This window comes from Apodemus sylvaticus, chromosome 16 (genome assembly GCF_947179515.1).
Source record: "Apodemus sylvaticus chromosome 16, mApoSyl1.1, whole genome shotgun sequence".
In the NCBI taxonomy this organism is placed as follows: domain Eukaryota; kingdom Metazoa; phylum Chordata; class Mammalia; order Rodentia; family Muridae; genus Apodemus; species Apodemus sylvaticus.
The window spans coordinates 4,148,144-4,171,655 of NC_067487.1; the positions used below are offsets into that span (position 1 = coordinate 4,148,144).

At 47.2% G+C, this 23,512-nt stretch overlaps 1 protein-coding gene across 2 annotated transcripts in view; it reads right to left on the reverse strand.

Moving 5' to 3' along the window:
• The window catches only part of Lpcat1 (lysophosphatidylcholine acyltransferase 1), a 47,693-nt gene that overhangs the window by 12,356 nt on the left and 11,825 nt on the right, over nucleotides 1-23,512 (reverse strand). Inside the window, exons 2-8 of one of the 2 annotated variants that reach the window (XM_052159282.1) lie at nucleotides 18,614-18,756; nucleotides 13,992-14,206; nucleotides 7,804-7,916; nucleotides 6,591-6,651; nucleotides 3,446-3,504; nucleotides 1,396-1,430; nucleotides 93-147 (exon numbers count right to left, since the gene is read on the reverse strand). In XM_052159282.1, coding sequence (XP_052015242.1) covers nucleotides 93-147; nucleotides 1,396-1,430; nucleotides 3,446-3,504; nucleotides 6,591-6,651; nucleotides 7,804-7,916; nucleotides 13,992-14,206; nucleotides 18,614-18,756 — 681 coding nt within the window. Of the gene's footprint in view, nucleotides 1-92; nucleotides 148-1,395; nucleotides 1,431-3,445; nucleotides 3,505-6,590; nucleotides 6,652-7,803; nucleotides 7,917-9,694; nucleotides 9,765-13,991; nucleotides 14,207-18,613; nucleotides 18,757-23,512 lie in introns of those variants that run through there. The other variant, XM_052159283.1, reaches the window with a different exon arrangement.

Sequence of the window (23,512 nt, forward strand, 5' to 3'; positions counted from 1 at the left end):
GTATCCCAAAACCCACAATAAAACTGCCCCTGAGCCAGATACCACCCCCACCCCACCCACTACCCATACTACATAACACTATGTCAACTCACTTCAATTTCCACTTGGTTTTGAAACTGGCACAGAGTGAGCCACAGGATTTTCAACCTTAAAAACAGCATTGAATAAATTTACGACACGGTTAAAAAGTAAGGCTCCTAATTCTTATAGCTGAATGACTCCAGATTCTGCCCAGAGCCTCTAGGAGGTGCTGCTGGGCAATGAACCTGGGAGGAGTGGGAGTCTCCTAAAGTTGAAGGGTCAAAAAAATAAATAAATAAATAAATAAATAAAAAAAATAAAAGACTGAGCACAGATGATTTTATTAACTAGGGATCTTCGGTTTTCTGGTTAAATATTTGCTTTGGTCCTTTGGTCTTTGGTTGTTCTAGAGAGCTATACACTCCCCTTGCCCTTCTGCTTTGATATCCTTGTCTCCAGGGTGCCCAGCTACCCAGTCTAGGCAGACAGAGTTCCAGGCTTTAAGATATGCCATGGCTCATTTGCCTGACTGCCAGGGTCCTGGATCTTCAGGGTTACTGCCACTACTTGTCTGAATGGAGATATGGAGCTACCTGGAGTTCCCGTCCTTGAGGCCACATTCTTTTCTCTCCCCCTTGAAGTCAGTCACCCCCTAATTTTGAGCCAATCTTTTCTGCCCCAACATGTCAGCCTGAGCCCATGACGAGACACTGGAGCCCAGTTCCAAGCACTCCTTTCAGCCTGACTTCCTGCCTCAGAAGTGGTGGTCTGACATCACTGCCCCAGCACTGTGCTCCAAATACCTTGGAAGGCCTAGGAGCTACCTTACATCCTCCGTGAAGGCCTTGAGGCTGTCTTGTTGCTGGATGGCCCCTTTCCCCTATAAGCAGCTCCAGGATTATGGACATCCTTGACAGCCTGGTGCCCTAAGCGTGGCTGCTGCTGCTTCTCTTGTTCCATCAGATTGATAATCACAGCACAACTGATTCCCAGTGTACGTGCTTGTAGGACAGGGACACCAACTCTAGAGGCCCACCCTCACCTAGCACCACCTGAATCTCACTACCTGCACAAAAGCTGCCATCCCGAAACACGAGGCACTGCCAGGTAGACAGTACCAGATGTACTAGGAGAGGAAGGGAAGGGCTCAGTTACCTTCCCGTGGGTGCTGGCGTCGAGGAACTTATATCCTCAAAATCCAGGAGTGTTACATAGCCACACGGGAACACTTAACTTTTTCACAATGGGCCGACCCTAATTGCTGTCAAGAGTAGTTTTCACATTTGCAAAAGTAACGAGGGCACAGGGAGTCACCAGCGGCCTGTGTATCCACAGAATGAGAGGACAGACAGGATGACACGGTGTCCGACTTACGCTCCGGGTCCTTGCCACGTCCATGTGATGGTGTCCTGGGAGTAAGAAAAGAATAAGGGTTAAACGGACAGTACAACATGTGAGGGCCAACCTTGTGCAGCCTAGAGATGGAGCTATTGTCCTCCCACATTGATACAGGCAGAGTAGAGGAAGCTTGCGCCCTGGGTTCCTGGGCTCAACCAACCCAACATCTTAAATGTCCATCTTTCCTCACTTCTCTGAGGCTGCCAATTCTAACATTGGCTTAAGTAGGCTTGGCAACCATTACTCCTCTCTTCAAAGGTGTTCTAGTGACCTGTAATTCCCAACTGTGCCTTGTCATGGGCCCCCCTCTAAGATGCCCCAGAGGTACCTCAGGTAAGGTCTGCCTAGACATGGTCACGTGATCTCATTGCTGCCTCATTCCAAGGTTGTATCCATACCCCAAGTGTCCAAACACATCCACAGACATGCTCCTCCCAGGTCAACCCTCCGCTTCAAAGGGGGCCCCTGCCACCTATGAGACTTGGCTGCCTCACCTTATATGTGTTCAGAGAGATTTGAGAAACTACCCTTAGCAGCTGCACCAAACACTTTCACAGGAACCGGGCAATAGTTACTGGACATCTCGCATGGCTTCTTTCTTTGCCATCCTCAACCTATTTTTCCTACCATGGTTTGGCTCCCTAGGCAGGGTCTATGCTCAGTGCTCTGGCAGTGGGGGTACATCTGCAGCTAAATGGCTGAGGAAGCTCACACAAGCCTTAGAAACAAGCATTGGCAAACTTCCTGCTTCTCTGATAGCCAAGCTTCCAGAGCTCTAGGAGACCAGTGAAGACTATGACCCCGCCCCTCAGCCCAGGCTGACGAATCAACTCAGAATGGAAATCTCACTCCCACACATGGGCTGGCAGGCTGCTCCATTCCTGGGTATTCAGACTCTCTGCAGAGGGCAGGGCCTTCCTCAGGAAACTAACAGGAAATGGACTCCTCTGTGGTTCAGCAATACCCGGTAGAGTCGTCCAGTCTGTTAGTGTTAGTAACTGATAGTCCAGATGGCCCCCCTGCTTATCCATTTGCCTCAGGGGACCAAATGTCTAGACAGGCAAGCCTGGCTTCTAGTTGGGCAGGCTGGGCAGTGTCCATGAGCAGTCTACATTAGATTGTGAGCTGAAAAGTTATCTTCCATACTGTCCTCTGCTGTCATGGTGTCTAACTGCAGCACACAGGGAAAGCGCACTGTGGTAAGCACCTTCACTTCACTGTTTCCACCAGAACTTTACTCCACTAAGAAATGCCACATATACACAGTACTTCAGGGCCAGGGGTGTGGGGGGGTGGCGCTCTCATATTCATAGACTGGCCACTTCTAACTGTGGAAGCCATCAAGGCCCACGAAAGCCTGCTCTAAGAGGCACAAAAGAAGGGAGGCTGTAGCTAGTATCTGTGAAAAAAGGGCTGGCCCTGACATCTCTCCCTAGGGGATAAGGAAGGATTAAGGGAATTTGGGAGAAAGACCCAGTGGCAAAATCCAGCAGAACTTTCTCTAATGCCCCCCTCATCTGGAATCCTCTCTCCTACAGGCTGGGGTCCTTCCAGATCACCCAAGAGCTCTGGGACCAACTGCCCTGTCTTACTTTAAAACAAGTCCGTGAGACTTCCAATTGGATCAGAGGAAGCACAATAAAGTCACATGACCTCTACAGCCACCTAATTCCTTCTTCAGTCTTCTTCTAGAACACAGTAAGCAGCCCTGGATTTGAACACTGCCAGAATGTGAACCAGGCTTTGCTTCAAGAGCCCGTGCAAAGTAGATTTTTGTGTGCCAAGACTGAGACAGTTCTAGAATTGTCATAAATACACCACAGAGATAGCTTACACTTGGGACTTCACCTGCGGAGCCTGCCTCTCCCTTTCTTGGCTGAGGCTGTGTGACGGTGCCAACTTTTTCTCAACTATTGTTTATGAACAAAGGACACAGGGACATGGCAATCCAGGCACAACCAAGACACCTATCTATCTCTCATTCCTCCTGAACTCCCCTCAGCACGTGTCCCAGAACATGACTTACCAATTTGTTTGGGTAGCGTAGCACCACGGGTTGGACAGGAACTCCAGGAATGAATGCACCTGCCAAGAAAAGTGTAGGGTCTCAATGCTGGCAACAGAAAGCATGGGAAGGCGGGACTTAGCTATGGCACTGTCGAAGGCCTTAGTAAACTGAGCTTTTCTGTGCCAGCTTTCCTTGTCGATGAAGACATTCTTTAGATTCCCAGACTATTTCCTGTACCTCTTCTCTTTTCAGGAAAAGAGTTGCTAGTGTCTCAGTACCAATATGAACACACAGATGGGAAGTGGGGGCTCCAGTGTGTCTATACCTCAGAGCTATGAACTGTCAGGCCCTCTTCTCCATACATCTGTGCTGTCAATCTGGGTTTCTACTCACTGCCCATGACCTGGATTTGGGGTTGGTCACTATGGAGAATGAGACATACCTGGTCTTGCCTGGGGTAGGACAGTCTAGCCTAGCCCTGTCCCCATGTGCGACTAGCCTTTGCCTGAGTACTGGAGAAATAACTCTCGAGAGTGTTCAGGATTGCCCTGCCAGTCATTTCTACTGTCTATAAACTGATGGGTTAAAAAGCCTGGCTACAGTGTTCTATTCTATTTAAACAAGGATGTTTGAAGGTTCACACCTCTGAAAAAAAAAGGTGTCAGGGACACCCAACACTGAAGGATATGCATCTGAATGTGTGTATACATATGTGTATGTGTGCATATGCATGTGAGTACGTGTGTGTGTGTGTGTGTGTGCGTGTATGTGTGCACTTGTGCATGTGTGTATATGCATGTGTGTGTGTGTGTGCTTGTGCATGTGTGTGTGTGTGTTGTGAGCTGATGGAAATCAGTGTCCATTAGTGGTGTGTGCCCATTCTGAGAGGAGAAGGTCCCAGAGGGAAACTCTCTGGTTGCTTCAACAGCCACCTCTATCCTTTAGTTCAGGATTTCTGAACACCTCTGGAAAAATCTGCATGTGGAATTGTTAAGAGTTGTGGTCTAAGCTAGAGACAAGGATCAAAACACACCAGAGCTGATGACCCAAGCTGTTTAGATTCTGCCTCAGGCACAAGATCCTACAGCCCCCATGTGTGACCTTCAGTCCCATCCCTGGACCTGTAGGACTCGGGTCATGGCTGAGCTAGCTAGCATTTCTATGTATATGAACACAGGCAGGGGACAGCAGTCCTTGGCTCATACTCCATCACCAAGACCTGTCAATGGAGTCCCAGCATCCTCAGACATGCATGCTAGTAAACATGCTTATCACCTCAGGGGACTAAGCATGGACCAAAAATGCCACCAGGATTTGCTGGTGTGACAGCAATGTTCACTGCCACATTCATCTTGACATGTGTCATGGTGACACTGTTCAAACTCAGTGGTAAGTGTTTAAAAGCCACTATTTTAAACCTCTCATGTCTAATCTTGGAACTTGGGTGAATGTGTACATCTGAATATGTGTGGCCATGTAGGCAAGTAAAATGTGGGAGAAACAGATGCTAGACTGGCATCAGGCCCTGAAGCAGCAGTCAGCAGCAGGGATACCCTCTTCCCAGACTCCAGAAGACAGGAGTTCAGACCACACAGAGACAGCACATGTGTCATTTTGTACGGTAGCAGGCTGAATGCTGGTCCAGTGTGAAGTAAACAGCAGATATGGTGTGAGCCACAGCTGGGCACCACAGTTAATCCTCGTGGGTAACTGCGGCATACAACCTCCCCCATGATAAGTGCTGCCCTGTGTCTGTATCCCTTCAGCCTCACACAGCTGCATCTGTGAAGTGCCAATCCTCAGGTGTTCATGGGCAGGTAAATCCCACTATTATGGAAGTGGCATGGTTCCCTCACAGGTACCTGTCATGGCTTGAGACACCCAATCCCCTTACAGTTCAGTTATACTCTGCCCATGGCCTGGGGACACGGCTAGGTATCACTATTCAGGTTTTAAACAAAATGGTTAGGGGCTTTTATGGGCCATACTCAGGATGAAGTTTCCAAGTGGGGAGGGCTCTAGACTCTCTCCTGAAGGTAGGCCTTGGTCACACCATGTTGCCTTAGCTGCTAAGCTTATTTTAGAAAGAGCAACCATGACACATTGGAGGGAGAATGAGTTCCCTTTCTTGCAATATATCTTGTCCATGAAAGTGTGTCATGGAGGGGAGGACTCAGCCATCTGCACATGAGCATGAAAAGGGTGGCCACAGGAGGGGGAAGACTCTGGAATTTACCATCTAGCACTAAAAAGAAAAGAAAAACCATGAATTTGGAAAGCACCCAAAACAGGGCAGTGTGATGCAGCACAGAGCAGAATACTGGCAGTGGTGGCCAGTCTGACCCAGTCTGTGGGAACTGGTATGCATACTCCATGAAAACAGATTTTTTTTTGGATTTGGTTTTTTTCAAGACACTGTTTCTCTGTATAGCCCTAGCTGTCCTGGAACTCACTCTGTAGACTAGGCTGGCCTCGAACTTAGAAATCCGCCTGCCTCTGCCTCCTAGAGAGCTGGGATTACAGGTGTGTGCTACCACCGCCCTGCTGCAGAGATTTTAAAAGTCCTATCCATCTCTTAACAGCACTAAGATCTAGAGCAGGATCAAGGGATAAACCTGACATACCACCCAGGGTATACAAAACTTTTAACCAGGTAGAATGAAGAGTGAACTCTATATGCTGCTGGTACATGCTGGGACTCGATCTCAGCGATAGGCTTGGGGAGTGCCCCAAGGAAGTATCCAAATTGATGGGTTACTGTTCATGTCCATAAAGAGGAAGTACAGTTCTCCTGAGGCTCTGAAACCAGAAGAAGGAGCTACAGGCTGGAAGACCTCTAGTCAGTGGGAGCCGCCAGGGCCCAGGGTACCTTGTATCTCAATGGGCAAGATCCCAGTATATTGGGGCTTCACTGGTCAGGACCTCAGAGCTCAGGCAAACATTACCATTTATAATAGCCACTGCCATCACATCTCCCCCATCATCCTGCAGACCCTCTAGCTCCTGGTTTAAACACTGAGACTTCCTGTGACTTCTAAGAACTTGTCATACAAGATAACAATAGAGATTTCCATTATCGGCAGATGACATTGCTTCAAAAGTCATGACTGGCTTCCTCTTTCTTAAGGAAAATAAAACATAACAACAACAAAAAACTACATACCAGGTTTGAAGGTAATGAGGCAGGTCCTATTGGTACATGTTCCTTCTGGAAAAATCATTATCTTAAAATAGGAAAAAGATAGCATTAAACCATCGTACTTAAATCCAGAGCCCACAGGAGCCCACATACCAATGTGCCTTTTCTATTTACTGATGTAACTTTAGACTATGGCTCCTAGGGAGGGAGGATCTTTGGGAAGTACGCCCCCTCTCCCAGGGCTGGGGATGAGGGGAATGAAATAAAATGAGCTATTAACATAGTAAGCAGCAGCCAGCGAAGGCTATCACGGTCTCAGCCACACATGCATCACGAGAGAGAGCGGAGGCCAAGGGTGGACGCACTAGTGAGGGGCCTTACCAGGAGGAACAGAGATGTTGCGAACAAGCTGGGAACTGTGCAGCCACTGGGAACACCTAGTGTGCAGAGACTCCTGTTCCCATGGACATGCCAATGGCTGACTCACTGGTCAAGGCAGCACAGAACAAACTAAGACTCCCATGGTGGAAATCACAGCTCATACGGCCTTCACATCTGAGCCCTGAAGGGAAGGTGATCCACTGAGGAGGCTGGGTGGGCTCAATGGGCTTGCACAAGGACACAAAGAACACAGGTAAGCTCCTTGGAGAAGAGGGAGCAACTTCTGTCTGTGCATGTATGCATGTGGTGTGCGTGTGTGCGTGTGCCTGCCACACCTTAGAAGCCACAAGCCTCCACAGAGGCTGACTATGGGCATACTTAGCACCAGATCTTCAGTGCTTTAGAGCAACTACAAACAGGACTTCTTGCAAAACCTCCAGCCTCTCTCTACCTGTTGGCTCAAAATAAAGGAAAAAATACTGAACACCGAGGTGGCCTAGGCTTCCAGGGCCGTGGGCAAAGGCAAGCCTATGGATGTAGCTATAGCAGTCAGCCGACAGGACAAGAGGCTCAGTCCAGGATCTAGAAGTGTTAAATTCCCCAGGCTCACAGTTAACTCAAAAAGTAGACTATACCCAGGGCAAGGAGCAAGGAGCCACCCCATACGATACAGAAAGTGCATACTCAAGAGAGTATGTTTTCATTTTAAGTCCGGATACAGAAACTCAACGTGTCCAACACCAAGCACACTCTTGGATGCACACACTGCATGAGAAATGGCAGAGTAGGCTTTGTGGTTTCCTCTCTCTCCCATTCTCAAAGTCCACATCTATCAAAGCACGCAGAATGGTTCTACCTGAGGCCACTTTCCATTCGACTGTGCCCGTCGCTTGATCTCCTCCACTGTCTTCCTTCGAGAGTCCTGGTCAGAGCGGGACACGAACACGGGCCGGATGTATCTTATCAGAGCTGAAGGAGTAGAGACAGGACATCAGCAGGCATAGCTTCCAACCTCAGGCTTGAACAGAGACCTCTTAGGGGCCACAGTGAGCTGCAGACCCCAAAGATACCTAGCTCTCTGGGCCATGTTGATACACAGACAGTGTGGAACCTTCCAGTTAACTCCCAAAACTGTGTGCCCTGGAAAAGCAATGAGTCCCCAGGATCATCAGCTAGAACACAGACTACATAATGGAAACCTAACCCCACCCAAGTACAGGCTGTCTGTTGTTGTTCCATTAACAGAACAAGGAGATTCAAGTACTCCCAGATCTCACTGTGGGTTGAACCTGCATCCTTCAAAGTCCAGGATGAAGCCCTAATATGACCTGGTACCTGCAAATATGACCCTAAATGAAGATAAAATATTTGCAGATTAATCAAGTTCAGCATATCACTCTAATTAGTGTGGTCCTAATCAATGTCTGAGGCACTTGTAAAAGAATAGAGGCAGGGGGAAAGAAGGTTGGATGAAGAGGAAAGATAGGATGTATCTTCAAGCTACAGAGTACCAAGGACTGCCAGTTGCCACCATGTGCTTATCTGCCAACACCCTCCTCTTGGACTTCTGGCTTCCAGGGTGGTGAGAACAAACTCTTGTTGCTTCTCTGCTGCCATAACCCCAGAGATCACACACAGTCCAGGAGTAACTGCTACACTATGGTATCTATACATCTGGTCTAGATTCACGGCACTTATTCTGCCATGACTGCTTGATTGACCAAACTGTTAGGGACCACCAAAGTAAGACCATGTAGAAATAAGATATTGCTCAAAACACTCTGAAGAGGTTTTAATATGAACTGCCCTGAGGTAAGTCCCTGTTCTGAGACAAAAGGAGTGGGTCCCAGGGCTGCTGCAGCCCTGGTCCACTGCATCTGAAGCTGATCTCTTCCAGGACCGTTTTAGCTGTAGGTTCTTTTGATAAGTCATTTTGAGACTTGAAAAGGATGCTTTGTGGGTTGGAGAGATGGTTCAGTGGTTAAGAACACTGATTGCTCTTCCAGAGGTCCTGAGTTCAATTCCCAGCAACCACATGGTGACTCACAACCATCTGTAATGGTATCCGATGCCCTCTTCTGGTGTACTCACATACGAAGAAAGGAAAGAAAGAAAGAAAGGAAGGAAGGAAGGAAGGAAGGAAGGAAGGAAGGAAGGAAGGAAAGAAAGAAAGAAAGAAAGAAAGGAAAGAAAGGAAAGAAAGGAAAGGAAAGGAAAGGAAGAAAGAAAGAAAGAAAGAAAGAAAGAAAGAAAGAAAGAAAGAAAGAAAGAAAGAAAGGAAGGAAGGAAGGAAGGAAGGAAGGAAGAAAGGAAAGAAAGAAAGGAAAGAAAGGAAAGAAAGAAAGGAAAGGAAAGGGGAAGGGGAAGGGGAAGGGGAAGGGGGAGGGGAAGGGGAAGGGGAAAGGGAAGGGAAGGAAAATCCCTTGATTGTGCAATAACCCACTGGATCTTCACAACTCTTCTGAAAAGTCAAGCACCCAAGGAATGCAATCATGTTTCTTTGCTGTCTTGTCATTCTAACATCTGCTTCATCCTTTCCTGTCATCTCCCCGATGCTGCTAAAATGACTAGAGAGTAAAAGGGACTAGAAAGGACCGGGTCCAGTGAGGCTGCTGTGCCTTACAACGCCATCATCTTCCCAGAGGGGCTAGGTTCCTCTGGTCTCACTGTCTAGTGTGCTTCATGGGGCTGAGTTCTGTGTCTCTGATGGCAAGAATAAGAAAACTGACTCAGACAGTGGAAGATACCTGCTGGTCCTTTAGGTAATCTGAGGATAGACACAGAGAGGCTAGAAGGGCTCCAAGAACAGGACAAGACACAGTGATCCTCTCGGCACCCAGGATGGTATCTTTGAAGGTTCCTGGGTGTGATGGTTTGTATATGCTTGGCCCAGGGAGTGGCACTATAAGAAGGTGTGGCCTTGTTGGAGTAGGTGTGTCTCTGTGGGTGTGAGCTTTAACACCCTACTCGTAGCTCCCTGGAAGCCAGCTCTCTGCTAGCCTTCAGATGAAGATGTAGAACTCTCGACTCCTATACCATGTCTGCCTGGATGTTGTCATGCTCCTGCCTTGATGATAATGGACTGAACCCCTGATCCTATAAGCCAGCCCCAATTAAATGTTGTCCTTATAAGAGTTGCCTTGGTCGTGTTGTCTGTTCACAGCAGTGAAACCCTAACTAAGACAGGCTCCAGGGATAGGACAAGACAAAGTGATCATCTGGGCACTCAGGATGGTATCTTTAAGGGTTTCACTGTGATGGAGAAGTTACTCCTGAAGGCAGCTCCCTGCCAGCAGGCCATGCCTGCTGTATGAAGGGCCAACACAATCCTGCCCAAAGCTCCAATAGGCCTGTGAATACACTCTCATCCCTTAGCTTTCACCTCTAAATAACACTTGAATACTTTGCTGAGTGACCAGGTACTGGGCCGGTTGGTTTTGTCAGTTTGACACAAACTCAGACTTACCTGAGAAAAAGGACTCTTAATTGAGAAAATGATTCCATAAGACTGCCCTGTAGGGAGGTCTGTGAGGCATTTTCTTGATTAATGATTGATGTGGGAGGACCTGGTGCACTGTCAGAGTGATACTCCTGGGTTGTATAATGAAGCAGGTTGAATAAACCGCAGGGAGCAAGCCAATAAGTAGCACTCCTCCACGGCTTCTGCTTTGGTTTCTGCTCTGCTTGAGCTCCTGCCCTGACTTCCCTCAAAGATGGACTGTGAACCAGAGCGTAAGCAGAAATAAAGCCTGTCCTCCTCAAGTTGCTTTGGTCATGGGGTTTTATCACAGCAAGGAAAACCCCAAGACAGACACATAGTCAAAGTTGACTCACAGAGAGACACAACAGCTATGAGGTTGGTTACTCCTGATATTCACAGACCTAAAGATGAAACCCTTCAGATATTTTCAACATTCATCTCTTCAACAGTTAGAAGCTGTCTGTCCCAGGATCCAAAAGAGGGCTGGAAGCTGGGACGAGCATGCCTACATCAGCCTGCTCTGAGATAGGACCCAGATCGCATCCTGGGTTCTCGAGGGGTAAAGAGGACCTTTAGCTGAATGCCCATGATAGTAAGTACCTAATCTGGCACATTGCCTTCACAGGGAGCTGGGTAAGGAACTGACCAGGAGAAGCTATTATTTGGAATCTAATCAATATTTTTCTCCCTCTAGAGATAGGGTCTTGATGCCTTAGTTAGGTGAACCTCCTGCCTCAAGTGCCCAAGTGCTGGGACTATAGGCACACATCATCGTACCTGGATAATGAACATTTTTGATAAACTTGCCACCACCCTTCAGTCTCAGGTCTATGGACTATCTGTAAATGACCATGAAATGCAAAAGCTTCAGAAAGAACCTTTGTGCACATATATAACATCTCTGTAAAACCAAACAGGTCATGGTGTTTTGCCATGGCCATATGCAGTGACATTTTAGGGTTTGTGACACCTTTCAGGGTTATCAAGGTAAACTGCATATCTGCCAATTACAACTCCACCTAGGTTCTAAAAAATTCTTGGAATTCAACCCAACTTCCCAGGCATGTGCAATAAATATCCTTTTATTTGTGATCAGACTGATAGATCTACAGCCAATGGCCCAAACAGCTCAATTTATCTCCAAGAGGCTTGGTCAAGAAGGGGAGCGACCCTGCTTGCTCAGAGTTGTTTCAAAACTGATGTCCTTACACTGGGCAGCTCATTTCTGTCCATAGGATCTGCTATAACACTCACGGGTGCAAAAGCTACACACAAGTCCCACCTTCTGCCTTCTTGCTGGCCTCTCTGCAAGTTCCTGGCTATCTAGATCAGGGGACTTGACAGAGATGAGACACTCCCACCTAGTACTCCATACAAACCACAAACCACTCACTAGTCAAGCCCCAATCTGGTTTCTTTACTTCTATACAAGTCAACTGGGTATCAGCACCTTGTGGATGAAAGGAACTCACCTAGGGTCCGTGAGCCTTGGATATGCTTAGGATAATAACCACAATGTTGCCTGAATGCATGGTGAAAATTCACATTTCCCATGGGTGGGCATGATGACACCTCCAGAGTAGAAAACCCACAGGCTGTGGAGGCCACGTTTGCAGTGGACTTAGCCACAGCTGTGTTGGGGGAAGGGATGTCTGTGTTGGTCTGGGGCTAAGGACCTTGTTTGCCATCTGCCTAGGTTCTAGCCCCCTTCACCACCTGCTTCCCATGGCTATGAGCCAGTTCTTTAATGTATCCATATGCAGCGGGAAGAGTGCCTGCTCGACAGCAAAGGAAATATTTTGGGTTGCAGGCACAGCTGAAAAATCTAGTGCCTCTAGATAGTGCGAGAAACATTTCCTCATAACCCTGCCAAATTGATAGCAGGCTGTTTCTGTGGTCAAGTCTAGGAGAGGTAGTTGGGTCAGGGCCAGATCATAAGGGTCAGTGCTGGGTAGTTCAGAGTGGTAGCCAAGTCTTTTCTTCTGCACATCTCCCAGGCAAACATACCTCAAGATTTTAGAGGTCTCGCTGAATTCAAAAGAGCAGCAGCCTGGTATGTATAGAGAAATCAGGATATCATAAAGTATCCTGGCTAGTTTTATGACTACTTAACACAAGCTCAAGTCATTTTGGGAGAAGAAACCTTGACACAAAAAAATGCTACCACCAGATTGGCCTCTGGGCAAGCCTATAGCGTATTTTCTTAATTAGTGAGTGGTGTGGGAGGGCCCAATCCAGTTTTGAGTGGTACCACTCCTTGGGCAGGTAGTTCTGGGGTATATATAAAAACCAGGCTGAGTGAGGCTCAAAGGAAGATCTAGTCTGAGTAGCACTCCTACATGGTCTCTGCTTCAGTTCTCTGCCTTGCTTGAGTTCCTCTCTTTACTTCCTGCAGTGATAGACAGTGATGTGTATCTTAAAGCTGAAATAAAGCCCTTCTTCCCCAAGGGGCTTTTGGTCATGGTGTTTCAACACAGCAATGGCAAACTAACTAAGATATCAGGAAGCACCTGTTTTCAGATGATACTGCCCACAGAGTCTAGAAGAAGAAGAATGAAACCTATGCTCTATAGTGTAAGTGAGGCTGCTGAGTGGCTATGTTCATGAGACCCACAGAGCCACAGTTACCCCAGGACATTTACTCATAGACACAGAGTGCCCACACACCAGAGCAGGGCTGTAGAACAGCATAGAGCCCTTCTGCCAAGTCTGTCTCTCTTCTCACCATTTACTCAGGAGATTCATTCATCATGATGGGGGTACAGAGCTGTGGGTCCTTTTAACTCAAGCAAGCATCAGGCTGAACCATCCTCCTTCCACTGTTCTTGTGGGACACCACAGTTACAACAATCACCACCGTACCCAGTTAACCACCACCAGCCTCTGGCGCCTCTGCGCTGTACCTCATGCCTAGAAACTTGCCTGGAAACTACTTCTCAAACCCAGAACCTGGGACCATGGCCTTTCAAACAAAAAGTCTACACAGATGAAATTGTGGATCTTAAAATGAGGCTATCTTGGACTATCTACTGACAGAATTCTTAGCTAAGACACACAGAGATGAGGGACAGAGGAAAGCTGGCCATGTGACCAGACAGGCAGAACAATCCCTCGTGGAGACTCTGGAAGGATTCCCCCTTGCACATACGGTGAACCTGGGCTTGTGGTTCCTAGAATGTGACAGAAAGGCCTTGTGCTACATGGAGCCACTTGGCTTTTGTGATCTGACCAGCATCCTCAGGACACCACTGTTCTTGGTCTGTAGGGGTCACTGGTGCTCAGGAGCAACTGCCCAGACACCCAAGAGACCCTGAACTGCTGTGATTTAGGAAATGAATGCTTGCAAGACAGACTTCAGACATGTATCTCTGCACATGACAGTACTGGGGAACAAGTCAGTACTGATAAGTGAAAGAGCTCATGGTACAGGGAACCACAGCAACAAAATTAGCCGAGGTGGGGCCTGTCAGTGAGAAGGTGTCTTACCCACTCCCAGGGTCTCACCCATTCCCAGGGGATTCACCCACCCCTGCAGTCTCCCCTACTCTCAGGAGCTCACTCACTTCCCCAGATTGGAATGTCTCTGCTCTCTGCCTTCATCACAATGGAGGACATGGTCATGGTGACTGGGATGGCATCAAAGTAGGAGGAATGTGGAGCCAGGGTGAGGATAGCAGCCTCAGTAGGCAGGGCCTGCCGCCCCTTCACAGCTACACGGTGGAAGCCGCCAGCAAACCACATGGTACGCATGATGGCCTTGAGCAGGAAGTCCACGACCCTGTAAGAAATACGCAACACTGAGTTCCTGCTATGGCACAGGCACAGGAAGGGGTAAGGGTAAAAGATGGCAGAGAAAGGAGAGCATCTGCTTGTCAGTGGTTGATCAGGTCTAAGTTCCTCTTGCAAGTCCTCTTTCTGACCCTCCAGAAAGTCCTCAACAAAAACCAAGCAGGGGCAGGACTAGGCCTCAGAGACAGATCTACCTGAGAAGTGCAACAGGTATTTCAGATAGTGGTTGGTCTAGACACCCCAGGAAGCCAGCACCACCCCACAGTAGGGCCTGATCATGGAGGGCTTGGAGAACTGAGGCTGAATTGGGGGTTTTGATAATCTTTCTGCCACATGCAAGAAAAAGAGTTATTAAAACTGCAAGAGGAAAACAAAAACAAAAAACAAACAAACAAAAAAAGGCTGTAGTCCAAATGCAAAGAATGTGTCTAATTTAAAACTTTAAATCATAGGGTGTGGCTAGGGTGCCACAGACAGAGGAAGTTCCCCAGGATGGAGGAGACTCCCTTCTGAGGGTAGTAGGTCAGATACTCAAGACCTTCAATCAAAAGGTTGGGTGATACTGCATCTAATCAACCCAGGAACTGAGTCCCAAGAAGCTCTCAGGAACAAGCTCTGCCCCTTCTCAAGCTACCTGTCAAGTCAGCCGAGAGCCAGTTGGAGAACCTGGCTGCCACCCTGACCCATCCTTGGAATTATCTGGTGGTAGAGGAGCCAGTCTAGAGGTCAGTACTACCAAAAGGCAGCACTATGGTTTTTATGACACTTGTATTTTGAAAGTAACTTAAAATAAGAATCTTTTTGAAAACTGTGTCATTCACTGAGATTTTCAGGAAATGTCTGAATGCTACCAACTTCATTTAGGAAAAAAAATCATCTTTAACATCAATCTGTTCATAACAGCTTTGCTGTGCAAACGTAACACAAGCCTGAGTCTGAATGAATCTGCTGTTGTAACTCAGCAGAACTTTACTCTGCAGCCAGTTATTTTAAAACCTGCCTTTTCCTAATTCTGTACCACTGTAACTAAGGCTTCTTATTACTATGTCTCCTTCCAGAAGTCAAAATCACCCACGAGAGCCCAGGGCCACAAATCCACTGAGTTTCCATAGATCCTGAATGACAGTATCTAGGGTTTTATGTGGCACAACACTTTATATGCAGGCCCAGTGTACATGGGCGTCTGCACATGACACTCACCACATATGAACACATACTCCATATACTCTAGCCTATACAATCAAATGATTGTATGTACATCTTTCTTATCTGTGTACATATACATGTGTACACGCATACACATACACTCCAACACATGTATGTACTCTACACATATGCACATTTCAACATGTACACATTTGCATACTCCTAGCTATGCATATATATTCAGTACAATAGGCATACTCATACATGTTCATAACACATTTATGTATGTATGTATGTATTATGCATATATACACACTCCCACACGGACATTCACTCCATCATCTTCATATATACATGTGTAATCCAACACATATACATACATACTTTTACCTGTGTACACTGATACATGTACATACAGCAACATATACATAACACATATTTCAATATCTAAACATATATCCATACTCTCATCTAAATGCACACTCCAATAGGCACACACACACAAGCACATATTCTCATGTGTGTACATTCATACATGTACATGTTTCATATACACATGCTCATCTACACAGTTGGGCATGTACCCTGACACACATGTGTACACATTCTCTCTCACACAGAATGACATGTACCCTGAGCTGATGAGGACATACAAAGCTCAAGGGAAATTATGGCCATAAGAAATCTCAGTCTCTTTACTGCACATGAAATTTGCATCTCATCTGTGCAGTGAATCTGTGTTGTGAACAGACTGACTGACTTAAATGCCCAGGAACAGAGCTGTTGGAAGGAGTCTGCAGTGGCCCTGTGTAGTTTGCTGAAGCCCAATGAGTGTGTATACAGGAGAGGCCAGGGGAACATGGCAAGGTGGGTGGGAAGGAGTTCAGCCTAAGTCACCCACTTTGAAGATGGTCCTGTTGCTCTGGGACTCTGAGTTGAAGTGGGAAAGAAAGAAAGGGGTGATCAGGCTCTTTAGATACCAGGCAGCCTGTGTAGCAACAGCAAGTGTCCTCAGTCCCTTGTCACCGAGAGCCGACACCTGTTACCCAAATACCTTTAAATCCACCCAGTTCTGCTTCCCAGCATAACTTCTGGACTCAACTGTAAATTTAACTTTTATTTGCCAGTTGTAACTGTCATCTCAGAGGCTTACTGCTGAGTAAGCCCATACTTTCTAGTTCTTTCTGAACACTGACTGGCTGGTTCAACTATTCTGGCCCAAACTCTTCTCCAAACTGACTGATTCAAAATGGCTTCTCTTGGCTTCTGGATGGATTACTCTGCTTGGGCTCTAACTCTGGCCATCTTTTCTAATCTTCTAAAGAGTAGAACATTCTCTGGATCATTCTGTCTTTACCTGCAACCTGTCTCTCTGTAAAACTGCCACCCGATCTGCAATGCTCTCTTAAGTCACCTGTCTTTCCTGTCTGCCATCGTGACACTTGGGTGTATCCCATTTCTGACTCATTCTGTCAAATCTTTCTCTAATTCATCACTTTGTCTGCACCTCAATTAGACGTCACTTTCAAACGTGGATGCATCCTTCTACAAACTAACTACCTTCATTGTTTGGGATTAAAGATACGTACCAAGGGCGTGTCTGTATTGTAGCCAGAGGAATTAAAGGTGTGTCTGTATTCCAGCCAGAGCACACAGACCTAGGTCTTTGGATGTGATTCCTTGCCAGAGCAGCCATGTTGCTGGATTAAAATTCCTCTATACTCAGCACGCTTAAAAACAGGATCTGGTTTGGCCTAGATTTGATGAGCTGGGTTATATTTCATACCAGACTCATATTTTATGGTCTTTTGCCTTTTAAAGAATTGTCACAACAAAGCAAGCTATTCAGAGGATTAGGAAAATCTCAGACAAATGAAGAAGTGAGAACATGCAACAACTTCACCCCTGACCAGCCTCACTCAACACTCACACTGGGTGCTCACAGACCTTCAGGTCTGACAGTGATTTGACATCCAGAGAGCTGGAGTTTAGAAGATGAGGTCCTCTCTTGCCTCTCTCCTGGATAAATACCTTGTGCATCAGGCCTTCACAAGAAAAGAAAGGCTGGGCAGTTCGGGTGAACACTAAGCTCACAAAGCACCAAGTGGTGACATTTTAGACTGTGGGGCCACAGAGCCTCCCCATACCCACATAATTCATATCCCTGCGAAAGTAGTGAATGTTCCAGGAAAAAGTTATTTGCATAGTAGCCAGATTTTGCCTGTAGACCTCTCTGTAGGTACTCCCAGCAAGGAGTTGTCTTTCTGAACTGAGAGTATGCTCTAGAGACATCAGCAAAACATTCTTAGAGCTCTGGGTAAGGTACCTGTGTCAGGTGGAAAGACAAAAAAGAACCACTTAAAGTGCCTTTGGCAACTTAACACTGTGAGTAGTTTAACAGAGCTTCAGTTTGGCTGTGTTCTCAGCATACCCATCTTCAGAAAGACGAGGTTCACGTGTATCTAACACTTATAGGCAAGGCCCAATTTGGATCTGGGAGACACGCAGCCTATAGCAACAATGCATTTAGGAGGTATGGACTGCCTTAAGATCCCCACTAGAGCAGGACTGTCTCCAGCCTATGCTAGCCTAGCCAGAGAGAGCTTCTATCAAGTCTGGTCATAAAGCAGACTTAGGTATCAAATGCTGGACTCAGTGCAGGTTTGTCTACTTTCAGTGACCCCAGGTGAACAGGGTGTATGTGCTACAATCTGCCACTCAGAAGGTGCTCCCTTGAAACTGCTTTAAATATACCTGGAATGTGGGTGCTGAGGCAGGGACCCGTGTCACAGTGATGCTGGGTCAATTCAGCCTAAGAGCTGTCCACTCGGCCTAAGCAGATTATGTTCTGCAACTCCCACCAGTAGATCCAGAGCGCATTTAAGGGTGGGCTGGGAGCTCTGGTTTGAATCTTAAGGCCATCAAGAGACAGAACAGGTTCTGGAACACTGTAGGCCATGGTGGTGGGGAATCTCTGTGCTCTGGGACATGGGTACAGCAGCCACATGACCCACAGAACTCTGAAGACGAAGCCTCAAGACCAGAGCAAAAGACAGGAAGGGACAAGCTAGTTTCAAAGGAAGCAGCAAGAAGATAGCAGGTCCCAGTAAAAGCAGGCTTAGAAAGGGAAGAGGGGTCCACACTGGATGAGCAGTGACATTGTGACAATCATGGCATGCGTACACACACACACACACACACACACACACACACACACACACACAGACTGCCAGTCAAGAGAGCTACTTACTTTCTCCATAAGGCCAGGGGCTGCTCTGGCTCCTTATCAGGAGGTCCCAGAGAAGCCACGAGTGCAAAGGGCCAGGCCAGCAGCATCATGAAAGCAGCGAACAGGAGCCGGATGGGGAACAGCGTCAACGTCATGAAAGCCACCTGGGAAAACAGGTGTTATTTTTTAAGCACTCCAGCTTGAGAACAGGTTGGAGCTGCCTGTACCCCGCCCTGGCAGTGCCAGATCACAGCTAGGCAATGCACTATCATCCTTGTGGCTCCCATTCTCCACTCCTCACTAAAGACACTGAGGGGATACTTTGGAACAACAAGGCAGAGCTTCACTGGCACTTAGCTCTGCTCTGACTCTGACAGCACATCCATGCTGAGGACTTGGCACCCAAAGCTGGAGCCCAAGCACCCAATGCTGGAGCTAGGCTCCTATGCCTGTTCAACACATAATATCCTCCTACCTCTCCTTGACATCATTATGGTGGGGCTGAAGATGAGTTCAACCCTAGAACATAAGTAAAACAGCTAGGTATGGAAGCCCAAACTTGAAATTCCAGCACTGGGGATTAGTGGGACTCTGGGGCTTACTCCAGACCAGTAAGAAACCCAGTCTCAAAAGTGCCCAGGGAATCGCAGCTGAGGTTGGTATCATGGCTTCAGCATGCATATGCACTCATGCAGAAACAGTTGATGCTAACAGATATAGTATATGCAGACCCCATCCTGGTGAAGCAGTGAGGGTGGAGCTGCAAGACCAACCTTGGACCAAAGGAACAGGAGTCAGGGCAGCTCTTCAGCCAGAGCCCAAGGGAGGCATGGCTCACTAACCAGCGCTCACCTCAGGGCAGACGGAGGCTACAAGACCAGGCTGTTGTTGCCTGTGTCTGAGTTTGGAAGACATGTGGCAGCTCAGCTCCACGGGGCAGAGCCAAATGTTGCATTAATGGAAGATATTTTTCATAGCCTTAGAAATCAGTGTGGACTTCATACTGAGAATAGTCAATGCACAAACACACCTTTCAAAGGCCCACCAGTCGCATGTGGCCTGAGGATAGGACAGATCCAGCTACCAATATCTACTCCAACACATAATTCACTCACTGGGGCAATGATTACATATAGCTACTAGCTGGCAATGACTCTCCCATTCCACACAAGCCGGCAGTGGGCTGTCTAAAAATGTCTTTGGAGGTAAGAACATTATCAACACCTTTCCTGCCTCTATTGAGACATAATGCTTATTCTTATGCAACATGCTAAAATGCTGTGGTTAGGGTTCCTCTAATGTCAGATGCTTGCTTGCAATGCTAGGAAGTAACCTGCTGGGGCTTGTGTTAGGGGTGCTGGGAGGACGCCTGTCAGGGCTTGTGTTGGGGTGCTGGGAGGACGCCTGTGAGACACCTAATACCCTGCTGACCCTGTGCTGTCTTAACTACCGCTTCCTACTGACACATCCCTGCCTAGCTTCTCGGATTTCTAGGATCCCAGCTTTGCAGACTGTGGTTTTTCCCTTGTTTATTTTCCATGAGGAGTTTTCCCAGAAGCCCACAGCAGGCTTCCTGACAATGCCAAACTTGAGAGTTGAGGAGGGAGGCCTCTTCGGCATCACCACTCAGCATGTGGGGAGAGATGGGAGCTAGGGAGGATGCCCTTTGCATCGGTGTGCTGCATGGGGGCGGGGAGCACAGACCTCAGCAGCTCTGCAGTGTGTGGGTGTCTACATGGAGTCAGAGAGCACAGCATGCTGAGGAGGGTCAACAGGCCTCGGGTGTCAGGACCACCTATAGGCACTTCCTCTGCACTCTGTCTCCACCTTTACTCAGTGCTGGCCCTCTAGCTTTTGTCTGTACTGCAGGGAGCAGTGAACCGACCCCCAGGTAACCAAGGCAGGACTGAAGAGGCCTATCACAGTCCTTCTAGAACCTACTGAACCTACTACTGTACATTCTGCCCCACATCTCCTCAAGCTACCATCTTCAGGACACTACATAGCCACTAGTCCCTACATCACCAATGGCCACCCTGGTGCAAACAGGTTTGAACAGACTAGGGAACCATAGGCCATAGGAGAGACTGATGTTTCTGAGGCACTACAAAGTAAAATAACTAGCCTGAAGACCATGACAATATTCAGAGTAGCTGAATGTGATAGAGATTGTTCGAGGTGTGGGGAGGAGAAGCAAAGCTCTAGGCAGCCACAAAAGTCATTCTTATAAAATGAGGCTAGACCAAAGAGCAGAAAAATGTCAGGCAACTTTCCAGATGCCCTGCCTTCCAGGTGTGGCAACTACCAGGGCAGGGTCTTCCTCTATCAAAGCCTTACAAGGCACCTTTTCTTGCTGTAGCTTATAGGATCAAGAACTGACCACATCAAGACCATAGGGTGCCAGAGGGAAACTAGAAGACAGGAGTCTACTTTCCACACCCAGGAAACCCAGGGTCACGATGGATGCCAATTTGTGGTACGTGCATGAGAAGGTCTCCAGGGCCCATTTTACCAAAAACACACGCAGTATGGCTGCCCACCAGAGGAGGTTAGGAAGCATGTGCAGACCTTATACAGGAACTGGGCAGGCAAGAGCTGGCCAAGAGTATAAAGGAAGGAAGGAAGGAAGGAAGGAAGGAAGGGAGGGAGGGAGGGAGGGAGGGAGGGAGGGAGGGAGGGAGGGAGGGGCAACCTACAGGACAGGTGAAAGAGGGAAGAGACATGGAAGAAAGGACTCAGCCATGCTTCCAGGCAACAAGGCTGGGCTCAAGGTTGCAACTCCATGAAAATTCAATGGACACAGAAGGCGTTGAGCTGCTGACACTGGGACCTGCAGCCCAGCCTTCTTAAGACCAGCTGTGGACAGTGGATACCTATTGACTATAAGGAGTTACATATTACTCTCAATGATGCTAAGCCAAGCAAACCGTGTGGTCATCTCCCCTGTGAGCTGGAAGTAAGTAACTAAACCACAATTCAGTGAAGAATTACACTGGCCTGAGGCTGTGTTAATTTAAACCGTCCTCAGAAGGTTGATTATAACAAACCAACCCATTAAGAGAGATACAGTCTAGATGAATAGGCACTGGTATAAGCACACAGTACATCACAGCAGAGGAAACAGTGAATTAGACTGAAGGCCCCCTTGGGAGGGAGGCTATGAGGATTCTGTCCAACAGCATCTATTCCACACCAATCCCATGAAACCTAGGCTCCCTGTGAAGCTGGGCCTGGGTCAAGGATAGGAGGTGTGGACTGAACTGCAGTACCCAGTGTAGCAAACATGGACACAGTAAAAAGTAGCAAAGGCAAAGAGTCCACAGGCCAGGCCAGAGCTTCAAAGCATCAATGAAGACAACAGGCACAAGGGCTGTGGCATGATATACTCAAGGACATCTGCACACACACACACACACACACACACACACAGACACTCTCACAGTGAGACAAAGGCACATACACATTCACACATCCATTGGTAGAGAGTGGTACAAATATACATGCTTAAACACACAAGTATATACACAGACACATTCATATATGCACTAAACACGTACATACAGATTCACACGTACAAACATTCCAATTCATACAACATGGACACATTCCTATTTATACTAAACACAAACACATATATACACATACATACACATATACCAATACACATAATGTAGACACATTCAGACATACACTGAACACATATACATACACATAGAGAGTCATGTATACAATGATAGACAGAAACAAATACATACAATATGGACAAACATTTAAACACTGAACACATATACACAATACACATGAACACACACACACACACCAATATACACAATTCATACACATACTGAACACATACAGTGATGCATGGGCATACTCACATACAATGACCACACTCACATATTCACACACACTGCATAGTTAGACATGTATACAATGGTATACATCTAAGTCAATTTGTATAACATGGGCACACTGAACACACAGTTACTCATGTACACACATATACTAATAGACAATATGTATATGCATTCTCACACACACTGAACACATGAATACTATCTTAGTTAAGGTTTTATTGCTGTGAAGATATACCATGACCATGGCAACTCTTATAAAGGAAAACATTAAATGGGAGCTGGCTTACAGTTTTGAGAGGTTTAGTTCATTACTGTCATAGCAAGAAGAATGGTGGCATGCAGGCATACATGGTGCTAGTAAGGAACTCAGAGTTCTACATCTTGATCCACAGGCGGTAGAAGGAGATTGCTACACTAGGCCTAACTTCATATATGAGACCTCAAAGCCTGCCATAACAGTGACATACTCCTCCAATGAGGCCACACCTACTCCAATAGGCCACACCTCCTCATAGTGCCACTCCCTATGGGCCGCACATTCATACTCATGAGTCAATGGGGGCCATTCCTTTTCAAACAACCACAGATCCATAGACACTTGACTCTCTCTACTGCCCCTGGTAGACCCCTCCAAACCAGCTCTTACACATGAAGCTGGTCACTGCTGAACACTGAGACCTATAACACTACTCCTATGAAGGCTGTTCATCAGGCAGTCTCCTATAGACACGGGACAGGATCAAGAAAGATAAGCAACAGGCAATGAGGCACTGGAGTGGTGTGTGGTGGGGAGACAGTTAGCAAGGCTCAGACAAGAGCGTGATGGATGGCATAAGGCTAGGTCCCCAAGGAGGATGCTAGGACAAAAGAAACCAGGAGGATTAGTTCCTGAAGGCCAGCAGGACAAAACCAGCAGTAGTTAGATAATTTTTAATAACCTGGCCCTGAGCCAACAGAATGGCTTAGAGGGTAAAGATGGCCAAGCTTAAGAACCTGAGTTCAATCCCTAGGTACTTACATTGTGAAATGAGAGAATTTACTTCAAGTTATCCTCTGACCTCCA